Source organism: Lontra canadensis, unplaced genomic scaffold, assembly GCF_010015895.1.
Source record: "Lontra canadensis isolate GAN:19392208 unplaced genomic scaffold, GSC_riverotter_1.0 scaffold72, whole genome shotgun sequence".
In the NCBI taxonomy this organism is placed as follows: Eukaryota; Metazoa; Chordata; class Mammalia; order Carnivora; family Mustelidae; genus Lontra; species Lontra canadensis.
The window spans coordinates 2,260,940-2,279,739 of record NW_022631066.1 but is presented as its reverse complement, the minus strand read 5'-3'; the positions used below and the strand labels follow the sequence as shown (position 1 = coordinate 2,279,739).

General features: G+C 39.7%; 1 protein-coding gene across 2 annotated transcripts in view; it reads left to right on the top strand.

The window, feature by feature from the left end:
* ARMC3 (armadillo repeat containing 3) overlaps window positions 1-18,093 on the top strand; it is a 91,322-nt gene extending 73,229 nt beyond the window's left edge. For both annotated transcript variants that reach the window (XM_032880826.1, XM_032880825.1), the window contains 3 exons: window positions 9,296-9,496; window positions 11,571-11,733; window positions 16,818-18,093. In XM_032880826.1, the coding sequence (XP_032736717.1) occupies window positions 9,296-9,496; window positions 11,571-11,733; window positions 16,818-17,027 (574 nt within the window). In that variant the 3' untranslated portion in view covers window positions 17,028-18,093. The remainder of the gene's footprint in view (window positions 1-9,295; window positions 9,497-11,570; window positions 11,734-16,817) is intronic.
* Window positions 18,094-18,800: the final 707 nt, after the last annotated feature.

The following is an 18,800-nucleotide window of genomic DNA, read 5'->3' as shown; positions in this document are numbered from 1 at the left end:
TACTTAAGCGATCAGTGTATATCCAGACCTTTACCCCCTCCTTATTCCTGGGTCCACTGGGGAGATAGGTTGGTCATAATCTTGTTGTCTTTTTGTCTGTCTTTTGGTCAGTCCTTCTTGTCTTGTGACTATTAGTCCTTTGGATCGTGGAGATTGAATAAAACATTTTAACTCTATTCATCTGAGAATGTTTAATGAGAGATACTGACAAAGAATGATGAGCCATCTAGGACCACAAAGTGGCTAACTTCTTGAAAGGAAGAGGAGAGAAGGGATGGGAAACAAGCAAATCAATTATGTATGTGGGGTAGCCTAATATGGATAAGGAAGGAATGATTTTTCTCTTTCTCCTCATGAATATCGTCACCATATTCTACGTAAATTAAAATCTGGAAGCAACATGGTCTCACTGGGTAACCAGCAACCAGATTATTTTTGCATGTGAAGGTTTCAGTCGTGCTGTCCTTCATGGGAAAACACTCATGGGAGAGGTAATTAGTTTCCTCTTTATCCTTGATACTTTCCTAGGCTTCACCGGAGCCAACAAATCTAATATGCCCTCTGAAGCTTTTCTTTATGAAGACCATTCTCCTTACAATAAACATTTACTATACCTATTGTAAATGTATTATAAGTTCTATCTGTGCTGTGTTTTTGTACTCAGACCAATTTTCATAAATATTTAAGTTGACTGTGTGTGAGTTTATTATACACACTTAAAAGTTTATTGCTTTCCTGTCTCTATTTTGTTTCCTTCTGTTCTGTTTATCTCTGGAGTCTTCTAGAAATTTACCACATGTACTTAAACATTTCTGCTGTTCTGTCTTGATCTTCATCATTGTGACTTCCTAAAACATTTTTATTTTTAAAATAATTTCCCTCAAGCCCTTCTTTTTAACCTTAGCTTAGCCATTTTTTCCCTCCCCCCCCCAAATCTGGACTGACTACAAAAGTCTTTCAGAAATAGATACTGTCTCTTAATCACCCTTAACATCTTAATCACATTTAAATACCTTCTCACCTTCTTTTCTTGATATTATTCATTCATTCAGCAAATATTTACTGTACTAGGTGCTAGGAGTTGTTCTAGTGTTAGAGATACAGCAGTGAACAAAAACCTCTGTTTTCAAAGAGCTTACACCCTACTGGGACACTGACAAATAACAAAATAAACTACACACACACACACACACACACACACGCACACATGCATCCTTCTAAGCCCAGAATACATTGTGTGTCCACTTTGTACAATACTGTCTTTGGAACAGAGTAGGTGGGATAGGACGCCCAGTGGGATAGATTTCTAGAACATCTTGAGTTTCGTATTTTTGTCACTCATGTGGAATTTATCGAACACTACCAGGCATGATAGTTATTTTTCATATACCAAAATCTTCCTGCCTAAATTGAAACCCCATATGGGCCAGATTCATGACTTACAATTCTCCCAGCAGCCTTGCCTTCTAATTTATTTGTTCAAATAGTTGATGATGTCAAAAAGGAGTGAGTGATTAAACTTTGAAAATGTCAATGCACAATTTGGAGCCAGACAAATCTCTCTCTCGACTTCGCTGCCTGCCTTCTCATCCACCTATGAACACAGAAACGATCCTTGTTGTTCTGGATCCCCACAGTAAATCTCTGTTTTCTGAGGTAGTTTCGCTCAAGCCTCTGTAAGAAAGTTAAAAGTCCTGCTATCTTTAATCACAAATTGATGTTCTTTCTGAGGATTAATTTTACGAGAGTTAATTTTGTTATTTCTGAGCACTTGTTTCCATATTTATTTAGAAATGAAATTCCTTTAAGTATTAAAGCCCTTATTAACACAACTGGGCAGACTTCATGGGAAAGAAGTCCAAATGAAATACTTCCATATAGAGCTGTGGGAAACTACAGTTCAAGAGCTCCATTAAATTATCCCTTTTTAATCGCTCAATAAGCTTGCCCTCCATGATGCTCTTAGCCCTGTGTGCTGGCTGACATTTGGCTGAGCCAAATGATTCTTCCTTTCTCCTGGAGGCACACTCAGTGAGAAATAGCAACCTGCTTTGTTTTATAGGTGGCTCTGAGTCAAATTGTCCAATATTACAAAGCTACCCTCTAACTGGGTTTACCCTGAACAGGTAAACCTAAATATGCTTCCCATCATTCTGATTGACCTTCCAGTGGTCGTTTGTTTTTTTCTAAAGTCTTCCTATGGGTGTGAAGATGTTCCATTTACAAAAAAACAAAGGAAGGTGTTTAGATTGTAGAGCTGGAAAAATACTAATTTTTGCTTAAAGATTTTACCATAATATGTGGTGAGTGCATTTCATACATGATTAGGCTCAGCTCTTTACTTAGCTACAGTCAATAGAATATTGAATTAGAAAATATAAAACTTGGGGCACCTGGGAGGCTCAGTCAGTTAAGCATCTGCCTTTGGCTCAGGTCATGGTCCTGGGGTACTAAGATCAGGCCCTGCTCAGCAGGGTCCTGCTTCTCCTTCTGTCTCTCTCCAATAAATAATAAATTTAAGAAAGAAAATATAAAACTTTTAGTATTTTTTTTATGATCACAGAGTTTTGTGTAATTCTCCAAAAGCATTTCATAAAATTATTTTTGTATTTTTACATCAAAATAAAGAGAAAATTCACATGGCCTTTAGCTGATCCCCCCTCCCTTCACCTTGTACTTCAGGAAATACTTAAAGATAATTCCTGCCAATGTACTGCTTGTGGAACAGAATGCTCAATAGTTGCAAGGACATAATTTAGGAAATTCACCTGACCTAGCCCCATTTTCTTGGCTAGCTGGGGATATATTTATTTTTATTTTTATTTTTATTTTTATATGTATATATAGTTATGGCCGAGATTTATTATGGCAAAAGATATAATATAGGAGCTGCAGGAAAAAGACACACTTAAGCAAAGGCTATAGAAATCACACAGAGGTTTCCTTGTCCTCCCTCCCTTTCTGTTAGCATAGCATAGGATACAATTTTCTTGTGGGAGATAGCTCCGCCCAAGGAAGTCCACTTGAGTCCTGGAATCCAAAATTCATAAAAGCGCATGCTCCAGTTTCCTATAGGGAAACTCCAGTTTGAATGACAGTACATTTCTCTCAGGCTAAAAGGAAATAGCATAACACTTCTCAACTGCTAAAGAAATCAACCATGTCTTCTATCTCTGCGGAAACTATCCTTTAGCAACGAAGAGGGGGAAGTAAAGACATTTCCAAGCAAAGGAAAACAAAGAATTTATTCCCAATAGTTCTACCTTTACATACTGACTAGTTACTAGAAGTTCTTCAAACAAGAAGAAAATGTTGAAAGAAACTGGAAGCATCAAGGAAGAAAGAAAGAATAGCAAAAAGAATTGGAATATGGGTATACACAATAGCCTATTTCCTCATGAGTTTTATAAACCATATTTGATGATTGAAACAAAAATGAAGAAAGGTAAAGAGACCTCCATGGATGTGAGGTTCCCATGCTTCCCTCCAGGTGGTAAAATGTGGATACCAGCAGACTGTGATAAACCACGTATGTGTACTAAAATCTTTTTTTTTTAAAAGATTTTATTTATTTATTTGACAGAGAGAGATCACATGCAGGCAGAGAGAGAGAAGGAAGCAGGCCCCCTGCTGAGCAGAGAGCCCGATGCGGGGCTCGATCCCAGGACTTTGAGATCATGACCTGAGCCGAAGGCAGCAGCTTAACCCACTGAGCCACCCAGGTGCCCCGTGTGTACTGAAATCTTACAGTAACCACTACAAACCAATACAAAGAGATACAGTCAAAAATGGTGCAAATAAATCAGAGTGGAAAACTAAAAAATATTCAGGTAACCAACAAAAAGTCAAAAAAGGAAAAAACAGAGGAGTAAGAACCAATCAAAAGGCAGAGTTTGGCAGAGTAGATTAAAAAGTTATGATGGAGGGGCACCTGGCTGCCTCAGTTGGTAGAGCATGTGACTCTTGATCTCAGGGTTGTAAGTTTGGGCCCCATTTGGGTGTAGAGACTACTTAAAAATAAAATCTTTTAAAAAATGTTATGTGGAACTATATGCTGTTTAAAGACACTCACTTCAAATTCATTGGTATAGGTAGGTTGAAAGTGAAAAGATGGAAAAAGATACCGTGTAAACATTAATTTTTTAAAAAGCAGGAGTGGCCTTTTAATATGTAATAAAGTAGACTTCAGAACAAAGAAAATTTCTAGACACAAAGAGGAACATTACATATGACAAAATGGGTTAATCTGTGAGGAAGACATAATGGTCTAATAATGTTAGCACCAAACAGCAGATCCTCAAATACATGAAGCAAAAACTGATAGAGCAGAAAATAGAAATAGACAAGTCCAAAATTATGGCTCAAGATTTCAACACTCTCCTCTGAGCAACTGACAGAACTACTTGACCTGAAATCAGTAAAGATATAAAAGATTTGAACAACACCAGCAATAAATAGGATCTAATCAATATATTATAGAACACTCCACCACTAACAACAGAAAACGTATTTTTTTCAACTTCATGTGGAACATTTACAAATACCCAGGGTCATAAAACAAAGCTAAGCAACTTTGAAATAATTGAAATCATAGAGGATATGATCTCTGACCATTATAGAAACAAACTAGAAATTAACAACAGTAAGACAACAAGAAAATCTCTAGATGGGCAGAAATTGATGACACGTTTTTAAATAAACTATGGGACAACAGTCTCAAAGGAAGTTTAAAACTACAAAGAACTGAATGAAGGTGAAGATATAGCATATCAAAATTTGTGGGATAAAAGCAAAGCAGTACTTAGAGGGAAATTTATTTTACTAAATGTATTAAAATGAAAGGAAGGTCTTGAGTCAGTAAGCTAAGCTCTTACCTCAAACTAGAAAAAAACAAGCAAAGAAAACCCAATACAAGGAGAAGGAAGAAAATAAAAAGGGCCAGAAATCAATGGAATTGAAAACAGAAAAACTGCAGAGAAAGCAAATGAAATCAAAAGCTTATTCTTTAAAAACATCAATAACATTGAAAAACTTTTAGCAAGACTGACAAAACATAAAAAAGAAAATATGTAAATTATCAATATTAAGAAATGAAAGAAGGAATTAACATCACAAACCCTACACACATTGAAGGATAATGCTATGAACACTTTAATTCAGCCACTTAGAGGAAATGAGCAAATTCATCAAAAACTGCAAACTACTAAAACTCACCAAGAATGAAATGGATGACTAAATAATCCAGAACTATGAAAGAAACTGAATTCATAAAACCATTCCTAAAAAGAATCTACTGACCTTGATGGTTTAATTTGTAAATTCTGCTAAACGTTTCAAGAACTAATAACAATTCTAAATAGTCTTTTCCAAGAAATAAGGGAAAATGTTTCCCAATGTATTATCCTAATGCCAATATCAGAAAAGGTGGTTATACAAAAAATTATGGGGATGCCTGGGTGGCTCAGTCGGTTAAGCCACTGCCTTTGGCTCGAGTCATGATCCCGGGGTCCTGAGATCAAGTCCCCCATCAGACTCCTTGCTCAGCGGAGAGCCTGCTTCTCTCTCTGCCTCTGCCTGCTTGTGCGCTCTCTCTCTCTCTCTCTCTGACAAATAAATAAATAAAATCTTTTAAAAAGAAAAAGAAAATTACTGCTGAGTAACCATCATGAATACAGATGTAAAAGTCCTCCATGAAATATTAGCAAATCAAATCCAGCAATACATAAAAACAATAATTCATCCAAGAGGAGTTTATCCCAAGAATGTAAGGCTGGTTCAGCATTTGAAATCAATGTAATCTACCATATTGACAGTATAAAGAAAAAAACCTACATGATCATATTAATTGATGCAGAAAAATTATTTGATGAAATTCAACATTATTTATGATAAAAAATACAACTGTCAGCAAAATAGGAATATAAGGGAACTTTCTCTATCTGATGAAAAGCATCCATGGAGGGGTGAAGAAAAATACTGATTATATCTTACTTAATGGTGAAAGACTGGATGATTTTCTGACAAGATCATGAATAAAACAAGGATAACTATTCTTATCACTTCTATTCAATACAATATTCAACATTGTATTGGAAGGCCTACACATTGCAATAAGGCAATTTTTAGAAGTATGAAGATTGGAAAGTGAGGGGGGAAAAATAGTTCCTATTTGCAGACAACAAGATAGTCTAAATAGAAAATCCTTAAAGAGGGGCGCCTGGGTGGCTCAGTGGGTTGAGCCTCTGCCTTTGGCTCAGGTCATGATCCCTGGGTGCTGGGATTGAGCCCTGCATTGGGCTCTCTGCTCTGTAGGGAGCCTGCTTCCTCCTCTCTCTCTGCCTGCCCCTCTGCCTACTTGTGATCTTTGTCAAATAAATAAATAAAATCTTTTAAAAAGAAAAGAAAAGAAAAGAAAATCCTTAAAGAATCTACTTTTTTGTTGTTGTTGTTGTTAAAGATTTTACTTATTTATTTGACAGAGAGAGATAGCACAAATAGACGGAGAGGCAGGCAGAGAGAGAGAGGAGGAAGCAGGCTCCAGGCTGAGCAAAGAGCCTAATGCGGGGCTCAATCCCAGGACCCTGGGACCATGACCAGAGCTGAAGGCAGAGGCTTTAACCCACTGAGCCATCCAGGCGCCCCAAGAATCTACTTTTTAAAAAACCTCATAGGACTAATAGGTGAGTTTAGCAATAGAGCAGGATATCAGGTCAATACACAGAAATCATATTTCTATAATACTGACAATAAAAAATTGAAACCCCAAAATTTGTTGACTACCATTTTTAATAGATTTCAAAATGAAATATGAAATAAAAATGAAAGTGAAACAAAACATATACATTGAGAACCATCAAATACAAAGGAAATCAAAGAGTCACTGAATGAGTGAAGAGATATGCTATGTTCATGTGTTGGAAAATTCAACATAGTAAAAATGTCGGATTTCTCCCAAATTAATCTATAAATTTGGTATAATTCCATCAAAATTCCAGTAGGATTTTCTGTAGATACAGATATGCTAATTCTAAAAACTTTATGGGAAGGTATGTAAAATAATTTTGAAAAAGAAGAATAAAGTTGAATGTCTCTGATTTAATGATTTGTGATAAAAATACAGTAATCAAGATATTAGTGAATGAGTCTTATATGCCTTCAAAGAAAAATGTCTTTTTTGTGTGTCTGTTTTAGCCAGTAGTTGACCCAGTTGATTTCTTCTTCTTCTTCTTTTTTTTTTTTTAGGTTGTATTTTATTTAAGTAATCTCTACACCCAGCGTGGGGGCTCGAATTCACGACCCCAAGATCAAGAGTCAGACACTCTTCCAACTGAGACAGTCAGGCACTCAGACCCAGCTGCTTCCAATCTTAAGCAAGTTTCAGCCAGTGTTTCGTGGGTTGTCATTTCCACGGTCAGTCTGGTTTCCAAAACCTTGGCAGTGCTATTTGGAGCAGTCCTGACTGTGTGTCCAGCTTAAGATTTGGGTGGTGGTCAGTCCCATTGTTCCATCCTCAAAATCTGTGATGTACTGTTTAGGGTCAGAACCATGTATACACAGCTTGGGGGGTGGGGGCGGTAAGCCTAAGAATTCATAAATAACTTGATTTTTTTTTTTTCCTGAGCTTTTCCCTCTTCGTGATCTCCCTTGTCTTTGTTGGTTCCTTGGAGGTTTCTTTTTGGTCCTCAGGCCAGAAAACTTCATTTATCCTGCCCTGCTATATTCTTACCATGACTGGCCCTGTATCTCCAGCCAAGCAACATGAGGACTGAGCAAGTATAAAGTTATTTTAGGTTCTTATGAAATGCTGATGTCACCACTGCCACCACTGTCACAGGATTCCTTAGGGGCTGGGGCACAAAAGAATGGAGGGGAAAAAAAAGAACACAACAAAACACAGCTTTCCTCCACCCTGTGTCTTTTCTGTTTCTGAAGAGGGCTCCTCCTTGAGCTCTGTCTGTGCTAATGACTACTTCCAGATTTTGAGCTGTGTCTGGTTTGGAAAATACTGGAGAAAAAAATAAACTCACCATCTGTTCAGTAATAATTCAAAAGATTTTCTCAGATCTTCCTGCTACCATTTGCTTTTCAGAGTCTTCAAGTAGTGGTCGAATCCTGTCCGGGTTTGATGGACTGTATTCAGTAGGAGAAACAGGATTAAATGTGCCTACTCCTTGTTACCTGGAATGAGAACACATGTCATTACTTTTGCCCAACTCATAAGTTAATGAGGGAACCAGTAAGATGTTAATATTAGTCCAAAGGACATTTGGTCCAAAGGACATTTGAGGATCTAGGTATTTATATCCAGTTTAATTAAGGAATGTTAGGAAAAGATCACTGAGTTACATAAACAACAACAATAACAACTAGTTAGTATCCTACAGGACAATAAACTATAGCCTCTGGCAAGATCTTCTCAATCCACAGAAATAGTTTGCATCTCTACTAAACAAACACATGTTAGCTAGCAAATTCTCTAAGTTTGAAGCAATTAACTCACAGAATGTTTTAATTAAACAGTATCTTTACAACTACGTACATTCCAGTTTTCCTAAGTACAGAATTAAGTGCATTTCACTAGATAAACTTTAGGTAAGGGATGCCTGGGTGGCTGCGTCGGTCAAGGCACTGCCTTTGGCTCAGGTCATGATTTCAGGGTCCTGGGATCAAGTCTCGCATCGGGATCCTTACTCAGCGGGGAGCCTACTACTCTCTCTCCCTGTGCCTGCCACTCTGCCTGCTTGTGCTGTCTCTCTCTGTCAAATAAATAAAATCTTTAAAAAAAAAAAAAAAGATAAACTTAGGTAAGTCTTCACTCCTGCGTGACATGGATGCCAGCCTTATTTTGTTTTGCTTTTTTTCCATGTTTTGGATCATTCTTTTTTTTTAAAACACAGTGATTCAGATTCTTCCTGCAGAAGGTCTCAACCGAGGCAAGAAAGGATGTAAGACCGGCTTAGACTCCCTGAGGAGGCAACCTATTTTTTCCCAATTCAATAAATGTTTATTACGTACCTACTATGCACCAGACATCTGGCCAGGCAATCGTAGGCAAGACCAGGGTACGATTTTCATAATACGTATCAGTCATGTCATATTATCTTGAAAGCTAATTTCTCTTATATAATATAGAACTATAAAATGCTATCATTGTCATCAAAAATTTGAAAGCTGCGTATGATACAGTCGTTAAGGTATGAACTACTCTATTTCTGGGGTGCTCTTCAGATGAACTTGGAGCGCAGTTACTGCCTGTTCATTTCATGACTCTGATTGCTGCCGTTTCCTCTCAAAGGAAAGGCCGAGGGAAAAAAGAAGAGGAAAAAGTGAAGGAGGAAGAAGAGGTTGCAGCAGTCCCCAAACTGATCGGAGAAGGGAGCCCCGATAAAGAATGGTACCCTCCCTCCGACCCGGACTTCTGTGTTTATGTATATGAAGTGACCAAGTCAATATTCCCCATAACGAATATCAAGGAGCAGATTGAGGCTCTTGCCAAGTAAGTTGTCTCTATCTACATAGGCATTTTAAGTTTCTGAAGTAAAGTTTTTGATTTTAGTGGTTTGCATTTCTTAGCCCATTTTCAGCTAATGACACCCTAATTACTGCCCCCCACTCCTGACCCTGAAGCAGAAACACAATAAATTGAAAAAATGCCCAATTTCTATTTTAGGTCTCATTTCCGCCAAGAATCAGAGCTAAGAGCTGGAAATTGCTTAAAGGAAAATGCTTTTGTCATTTTCTCCAGCTAAACCATTAAAGGCATCGTTCAATGTGATCCTGAAGAAGTTAGGAATGAATCCAAAAGTTTGAAAATTAAATTACTCCAAAAATTAAAAAAAAAAGAAAGAAAAAATTAAATTACTCCTTAGGTACATGGGGTGCTCATGATTTAAAGGAATCCTGTTGTGAATTCTTTGCAAACTCAAAAATTATTTTCTTTTTTTGATTTTTTTTAAATTGAAGTTCAGTGGATTAACATGTGGTGTATTATTCATTTCAGAGGTAGAGTTCAGTGATTCATCGGTCTTCCATGACACCCAGTGCTCATTCCATCACATGCCCTCCTTAATGCCCATCACCAGGTTACCCCAGCCCCACAAATTCTTTTCTGATACAAATAGCTATCACTGATTTTTTTGTCAGATAGATGTCTGGTATTTTGCATTTCGCGTTGCTCTCAAGTGAGGGTGTGCATTCTCTAAGGGGTGGCTGTTCGGGCAGGCTCCACGCTCTGTGGACGCCAGGTGCCGTTGCCTTCCTCATTAGAGCATTTAATGTGAGTCCACTAAGAGAAATCTGAGAACTGGACTTGGTAGCTGTAAGGGATTAGGAATCGCAGGAAGAGGAGGGTGGCCTCTGTAGCTGGCACCGACAACCCGTAAGTGAGCTACTGGATCTTATAGCAGCTGTAGTCTCCACGAGAGCCTGGATCTACTCCAAGTAGACGTGCCTTGCACTCATCAAACCTGGGTGTGACAACTGCAAGAAACACAGCCTCCAGATCATTGACTTCTCGGCAGCCAGAACTGGAAGAGAACATTTTTGGCGACAGAAGTTTTCCTGATGTCCTTGAGAAGTGATGACGTGCGCAGAACTCTGAGCTCATTTCAGCATTTGTCAGATGTCCCATGCTCTGTTCCTATCAGGAACACTTTTCATCATTCCCAAATAATTGGGGTTTTTTTGTCTTTGTTTTTGTTTTTTTAACCTGAGCCCTTTATGCGGCAAGATCCAGAGTTTTGTCCCTGTGCCTTTGGTTCCCGGCATTCATTACAGGACATCTGGCGGAGTCCATGCGGCAGCTCTCTCCCCGCCCCTTTCTTGTTTTCGCCGTTGTTCTTCTTTGCTTGATCCTATGGACAGCAAGAGGAAATTCTTTCTTAAAATTTGCAATTCTGCCTCTACTCCAAGATGGAGGAGCCTTCAACAGAGGATTTTTGGAGGTGTGTGTACTAACTTCTGCTGGGAGAGCTTCCAATAAGGAGGAAACCCCCAGGCAAAGCACTCCACCCAACTTAATTAGTTTTCCTTCTGCCCCCTTCTTCTCTCCTCTCACTTCAGTGTTACATAAATGCCTCTAAAAAAAAAAAAAAAAAAAAAGACAATTTAAAAGGAAAACACTTATAGGACTTGAAAATATTTGGGAATCCAATGGGAAAATTTCCAGTGTGTTTTTATTATCCCTGTGTTCAGATTCCTTAAAAGAAGGACCATATGTTAGTATAATGCCTTGGATTTCAGATTGAAACGTTTGAAAATATTTTCCAAGAGCAAGATAGAACTTTAAGACTGCTCTGATACAAATTTAGTATGATATTGATTTGTATCTTGTTGTAAATATTGAAATTAGCATTTATTTCTTCCTTTGTGTTGAATGAAATAGAATTTCAGTTTACACATGGTAGTTTGAAGACAATAGGCATAATGTTAACACACTTATAATAAGTTTAAAAAATAAAGCCAATAATAAAAGTCAGAGGAAATATAGTTTTTGCACATACAGTTATACTCAAAGCATCCAAAGTGAGATATTAAACTTGATTAATTTGATCTCAATGTAATTGAAACAGGTATGTGGCAGAAAAAATGGGTGGTAAAGTTTCAAAAGAGAAACTACATGATTTCAGCTGGGAACTTCATATAAGTGAACTAAAATTTCAACTTAAATCCAATGTTGTACCAATTGGACTGATCAAACAAGGAATCTTCTACCATCGAGCTTTGCTTTTCAAGGTACTTAAGATGTTTTGCTTCATCTGCCAGTAGGTAAAACTGTTGGTCTTTATCATGATGGTGTGAGCCAGCGGCTAACATTTAACTGGCAAATATTAACCCTGTTGTTTAGAGTTGCTTCTATTTGAGATATATATGTATGTGTATATTTGCTAGACTATCAGAAGCATATTCATTCAACGTTTATCATACATCTACTATAGGCCAAGGGCTCTTCTAAGATCTGGGAATATAGAGATATGAAATTGGTAGCCCTTACACCAGCTACCTAAGGAGACTTGTGGGTTCTAAGGAGATGTCGGGGAAAGTTTCAGGGGAGGAAGTGATATGCAGCCTGAATATTAGAGGCTATGTAGAAATTCAGCAGGTAAAGAAGGAAGAAAAGAGCATTCTAAACAAAGCAAACATTTTATACAAAGTAACAGGAATGAGAGTCCCTGGTCCATTGGAGGAACGCAGAGTAGTTTGCCTGGATGTAGGAAAGAGGAGGGGTTGGGTGAGGCTAATGGGCAGATCACAGAGCACTGTGGGAGTTTGCACTTGACCCTAAAATCTGTGAGAGCCACTGAATGTGGTTAAGGGGAAAGCAGTAACATGATTTTGAAACACCATTCAGACAACAGAATGGGGAATCGATTAGGCAGGGGCAGGACTGGAGACAGAAAGACCAACTGGAAGATCACTGGAACGAGAACTACAGATGACCTTTACTACAGCCATAGCTGTGAGGGCGTGAAAGGAGGTGTGAGTGTACAGGGAGATTTAAGAGATACAACTGAAAACAGTTGGTGTCTGCCTAGGTGTGGTATGAGGGATTGCATGAGAAGAACAAAGTGATTTTCAGGTCCTGGGTGGGGCAACTGGTAATGACGGCATTAGTCACTGAGATGAGGACACTCAAAAAGGATCAGATTCAAGAAAGAAGTAGGTGGTTTTTTCCTCCATTGTCTCAAGTATCTGGACTATAATAGGAGCTGCAAAAATGGTTTTTGAACTATAAACTAAATGTAAAGATTCCTACCCCCTCCCAAATACCTACAAACCTCTTTACATCCATGTGTATCTTGTTTCCAGTTCTAAGCTAATTCGATCTCTAATCCAAATGCCAGCCTTCCCTATTTTCTTGGATTTCTTGCTTTATCGAATTTTCTCCTATCTTCAATCTTTCTCTCTATTAGCTGTTTTTCCTTGAAAATCTAAAGTTAAGTCTATACTACTTAAAGAGGAAATAGAAATCTTTTCTCATCATAGCTACAACTACTCCCAAAGCTCCTATTACCATGACCACCATCATTTTGAACTACGTGTCAAGCACTTGATAAATGCAATTGTGAAAGTCTCAGAAATGCCAAAGGTTGAAATTACTACCTTGTTTGAAAGAAAAGAAAACTGAACTCAAAGAGGGAACTTACCCAAGGTCAACCAGAAACCCAGCTGGAGCCTGAACCCGTGCCTATCTGAATCAAACCTACCACATTGCTTCTGTCTGTAGATAATTCTCATTCTGGGTCAAAATTCAGAGTCATCTCAGCACCTTGTCCTTCCTCTGCTTCCTTAGTTTTTCTCCTCAGTCCACCGAAGCCTGGCCTTGGCTTCCTCTCAGAACGGACCCCAGGAATCTATCGTCTGTCTTACTTGATATGTCAAAGAATTTGTCACTGGTCCTTCTTGTCCCTTGTCACCACTCTCTTTGGTCTTTTGAACTCTCTTTCCCCCTCATCTCAGTCACCTTTGGTGACCTCTTTTCCTCGACCCCTCTTCAATGTGGGGGTCCCTCACGGTTCCACCCCAGACCTTCTCTTTTCTCACTTTATGTATTTCCTACAGTGAGGTCCTCCAGTCACATGGCCTTAAATATGAACTGCCAAAGGCACCCAGATTCTTTCCTCTGTCCCACAAACCTCTCCTGATTCCTGATCTGTGTGTCTGCGCACAGTGGGCTGCACCCTAGTGTCTCACAGGCACTATATTACTGTGCTCGTGCTACCCTCACAAAATCCCATACTCTGAGGGGTTTAATCAGTAAACACTTTTTTCTCACAATTGCTGAGGCTGGGAAGTCGAAGATCAGGCTGCCAGCGGAGTCAGCATCTGGTGAGGACCCTCTTCCTGGTTTGCATTGGCCACTTTCTGCCTGTGTCCTCACATCCCAGACAGACAGGAGGCTCTGATCTCTTCCTCCTCTTACAAGAGCATTAATCCCGCAGTGGGGGCTCCATGTTCATGACCTCCTCTGAACCTGACTCCCTAAAGGATCCGTCTCCCAATACCACCCAACTGGGGAATCAAGGTTTCAGCATATGTGTTTGGGGTGGGGAAGGGCACGAATATTCAGTCCATCTCATCATGCCAGAGTGAACCTATTACCCTCACACCTGCGTGGAGTCACACAACTCAATAACCGGGTCTTGCCCACCCCTGACATTCTGACCGCCAATACCAATAATGAAATCTTATCCTTCCGCCCTCCTAAATCATTCACTCCTATGAATACTCTTCATCCTCCTATTTTCTTCCAGTTTGCTTCCTCCTTTTTGGCTTTGCTTTTCCCCCTTGGCAGCCTAGATGAATTATCCTTGGACCTTATAACTGACTCTCTAACTCCCCTCGCTTTCTTGACCCCATCTGTCCTCCCCACTACCTTGCCAGTCCCCCCAGGCCCAGTCAGATTGCTTGCCCTTTCCACCGTGATGCTCGGGCTTTGGAACTTGACAGTGGGGAATGCCACAGCCAAGTCAGCATCCCCAACTCACATGGACAGTCATGTAGGCTGGCCACTCTTTTCCAGCTCCTGGTCACAAGCTTTCCCTTTTCTCCTCAGCAGCTCTGCCCTACGCCTGCCCATCCTTCTACTAACACTTTCATCTCTGCCTCTTTCTTGGAGCAGACGACCTTGTTTCCCACTTCACAGAGAAGATGGAGACTTTCAGCTGGGAACTCATTCCACTCAGTGGGAGGCAGGATCACCCTGAGCTTAGGAGCTCAGACTCCCGGGGACAGATTCCCTGGCTTCCACATCAGGTCACCACTTATGGTGACCTTCCTCGGGAAATTGATCTGGCCTCAGTTTTACTCTCCATAAAATGAGAAATGCTATCTAAAATGGGAAATCATTATCTATTTTATAGAATTATTTTGATGATTTAAAGGGCCTTGACATGATGGAGTTAAGAGAGCAAATAAATATTTCAGAAAACATGTTTATTTTCAACTCTCTACCCCACTAGACAATGAGTGTAAGAGGATCCAAGTACCAGTTCCAATGAGGGGAGGGGTGGCAGACCCAGGGGTAGGGGGGCAGTTTTATACACCCAGCCAGTCCTCCGACATCAGCTAGCTCAATGCAACTCAATTCCGACACTACCCGCCTAGAGACAGTGTCAGACCCCACAGGTTATGGGCTCGGTCCTGCAACACTGTCCCATCCCCGCCACACACACTTCAGCCAACCAGTCCCAAGCCCCATTTGTCATCTGTGCTTCTGTAGATTGGAGGTTCCCAAGAACACAGCCCCCTCAGGGCTGATTAATTTGCTAGAGGGACTCACAGAACTCAGAAACATTTGGATGACTAAATCACCAGTTTATCATAAAAGGATATAACTCGGGAATAGCCAAATGGAAGAGATGCATGGATAAAGGTATGGGGAGAAGGCTTGGGGCCTTGGTGCCCCTCTCCAGGTGCGCCACACTCCCTGGATCTCCACATGGTCACCAGCCCCGAAGCTCTCCAAACCCTTGCCTTTTGGGTTTTCAGGGAAGCTTCATTTCATAGGCACAATTGATGAAATCATTGCCACAAGTGGCTGATTCAACCTGCAATCCCTCTCCCCTCCCCAGAGGTGGGGATGGGACTGAATGTTGTAACCCTCCAATTAAGATTGGTTCCCCTGCCAAACAGCCCCCATCCTTAAGTGCGGTCCAGAAGTCACCTCAGAAACATAAAGACATTTTAATGGTTCTCATCGCTTAGGAGATCCCAAGGATTTAGGAGTTCCATGCCAGAAATGGGACAAACCCGAATGTGTATTTCTTATTATAAATGACGATACCACAGAACGCCATCCATTTGGATACAGTTGTATTGGAGTTGACCATCAGGCAGGTTCAGACTAGATAGGACGGAAGGCTCTGAGAGGGAAAACCATGTCTTAATCGTCTTGGTCCACCCAAAAATGTCTACCTGGTGTAGTCAATACATTGTAAATAATCAATAAATCACATTACTATATACATGGATTATTAAAACCACACAATTCTTGCCTTCTACTACTGGGAACCCTTGTTGAGTCCCCACCCTGTGCAGCATTCATAACTCTAAGCACTTGTCACGCATTCGTCCCCTTCATCTCCGCAAACACCCTGCTAGGAAGGAGGCTCTTCTGTTGTTCTCATCTCTCAGATGAAGAAATGGAAGCACAGGGAGGCTGTCATTTGCCCGAATTGACGATAACTAGAAAGTGGCTAAGACGCTACAATGTGGCTAAGAAGTTTCCAGATTATTTTAAAGACACTTTTAAAAATAACCTCAAAATCAGGGCAAACTGAAGAGAGCACTTCCAAGGGACATAAGCCACTGCAGAGGAAGTGGCAGCAGGCAGCCCAAGAAGGACCGACCCATAGCGCACGACACCATCCCCATCACACAGAATAAATCAGCAAGGAAAAGGTCCCCACCAATTTGATCCTTCCATTCAATCCCACTGCATATCACACCCACAGAGCAGCCTAGAAACATAGAAAGATTGATAGGTGTGGTAGCGCTGAAAGCCCATGGAATAGCTTTTCTCCAATGACGTTATCAATCTTGTGCTGATACAATGCAGTGTAACTGCCTGAAAAATGTCACTTCCCAGCAGGACCTACACAGAGATTTTGAGTCTACAGGATCTCTGGGAACAAGGGAACTTACCATACTGTATTTGCTCCTATCACAACATTCCACATTTTTTTCAGCCTCCTTTCTAAGCCCTTTTTTGCAAGAATTGTACGTTTCACTTTCAACAAGGTGGGTTTTCTGGCTAAGTATTTTTCCCTGTCCCTCTCCCTCCCCACTTTTGGTTGCTCTTGTGTTTTCTCCCACAGGCGCTGGCTGATAAAATTGGCATCGGCTGCTCTCTCGTTCGTGGGGAGTATGGCAGAGCTTGGAATGAAATTAAGTTGATGAATGAAACTCGTAAGGGATTGATTGGGGCTCTCCCTCCCCCTGAGGTGTATATCGTTGACCTCATGTTCCATCCAGGTGGGTTGATGAAGTTAAAGAGTAAAGAAGCGGATCTTTACAGATATCTCTAAGCTACCAAAAGAACAAAAAGGGGTTCACACAAGAAATGTATTATTTACACTTCCTATGAAGTTCACCGATTGATTTTATTTCTTTAAATAAAAGTATTAGAAATGTTATCTCTGTGTAGAAACGAGGACACTTGGATTGAACGTGGTGGTGGATCTGATTTCAGGCTCTTGGCGAGAGTTCAGTCTGGTTAGATCCTATTACGCACACTGACCCTCATGTAAAGTTTATTATTGTCAAAATTAATCCCTCCCACTATTTCCTGAGGAGCCTCTGCCCTTTGGGAACCATGTGGTAAAACACCCAGCTGCTGACCGCTGTTCCTGAGACAATATCATGGCCTCATGCCTGTCATGTCCAGAAGCTTCAGGAACACTAGGTTAAATAAATTCAATAGTATTTTATGTCTTCAGTCACTAAGACTGACTAAGTGACTAAGTCACTAAGACTATGTCTTGTCTCACTAAGTGAGAGTACTGATAGTTCGAATATCTATAGATCGATTTTAGTATTACAAATTCTAAAAATTTTTTGTTCCCACTATAAAAAATTTATTATTAAGAAAATCACTTAATATACGTCACTGAACTAAAAATCTTTCTAAAACCTATTCCCATAAACTGTGTTTGTCTTTTGTCCTGTCTGTGTTTTACTTAAATATATACCTCCAGTTAAAAACAATTCTGATTTGCTTTTACACATTTTCATGCTCGGCCATGAAATGAGTTGTTTGCATTTGTGTAGCCTAAAAATCCTTTTTTGGAAAATTTTAGATAAGGAAAGAGAGTAAATCTTTGTGAGAAATTGTGTTCTGAGTATGGAGAGTGAAACAGGGAACAAACACACATTTAAAAAGATAAATAAAAACTACTAATATGATGACTGTCATGAAGTACATATATCCTAGACTGACTTTAAGTCTAAAGTTTACTGTAATCATTTTACTAGGAGGTTTTTAAAAGTCAGCTTGGCTTTAGAAATGAAGGCTGAGATGATTCCGTATGAACCGATGTATAACTTCAAAGAATTTGTATTTCCTTATTTCAAAATAAAGTTCTTTATATCAAATGGTGTGGTAATTATATTTATCATGCAATTTTGTGAACTGGGGCATGGATTATAGGATGCAAACCCGTCTAAGCATTTTCAAGTCTGTTTTGATCCAGAACACATTTAAAGTGGATTACAAAGATATGTAAGATGTAACAAGATAAAAATAAATGAAAAACAGGCGTAAGTGTTGGAAAGCAAGTTCAACAAGGCCAGGAATAAGCTTAGAATTCAAATGCATCCATGAAAATCCCATGCATTTGTTAGCAGTGGGTGAAAATTTGACGCTAAGCTCTCTAGCAGACAAGGCAGTGGGAAATGCTATCAGTTACATGATTTATAATAGGGTCCGCTGGCTAAAAGCACAAAGCAGTTTCTCAGGAGGAACAAAGACCAGGGGAATTCCTCTTTGGGAGCTTCATACAGATGACAAATGTAATATAGAAAATAACATCGTTGAAAAACAACCTCCTAGTAAGTCCTGAAAAGGGTTTTTGTAGGAAATGGCCTAACGGCAAGATGGAATGAAGCAAAAGTTCTCTTCGGAGCCACTGTGCTGTGGTCTGGGTAGACAATGTATTTTTCAGCCTGGTACAGGCCAAGGGCCATCCTCCTCCCCTTTTCTCATCTAAGAAACATTTGTGTATAATGTCTCTCTCAGCTGGCTTCTAGGAAATTATTGTGCAGGTTTGAGTTTAAATTCTATTTTGAGACAGTTCTTTGAA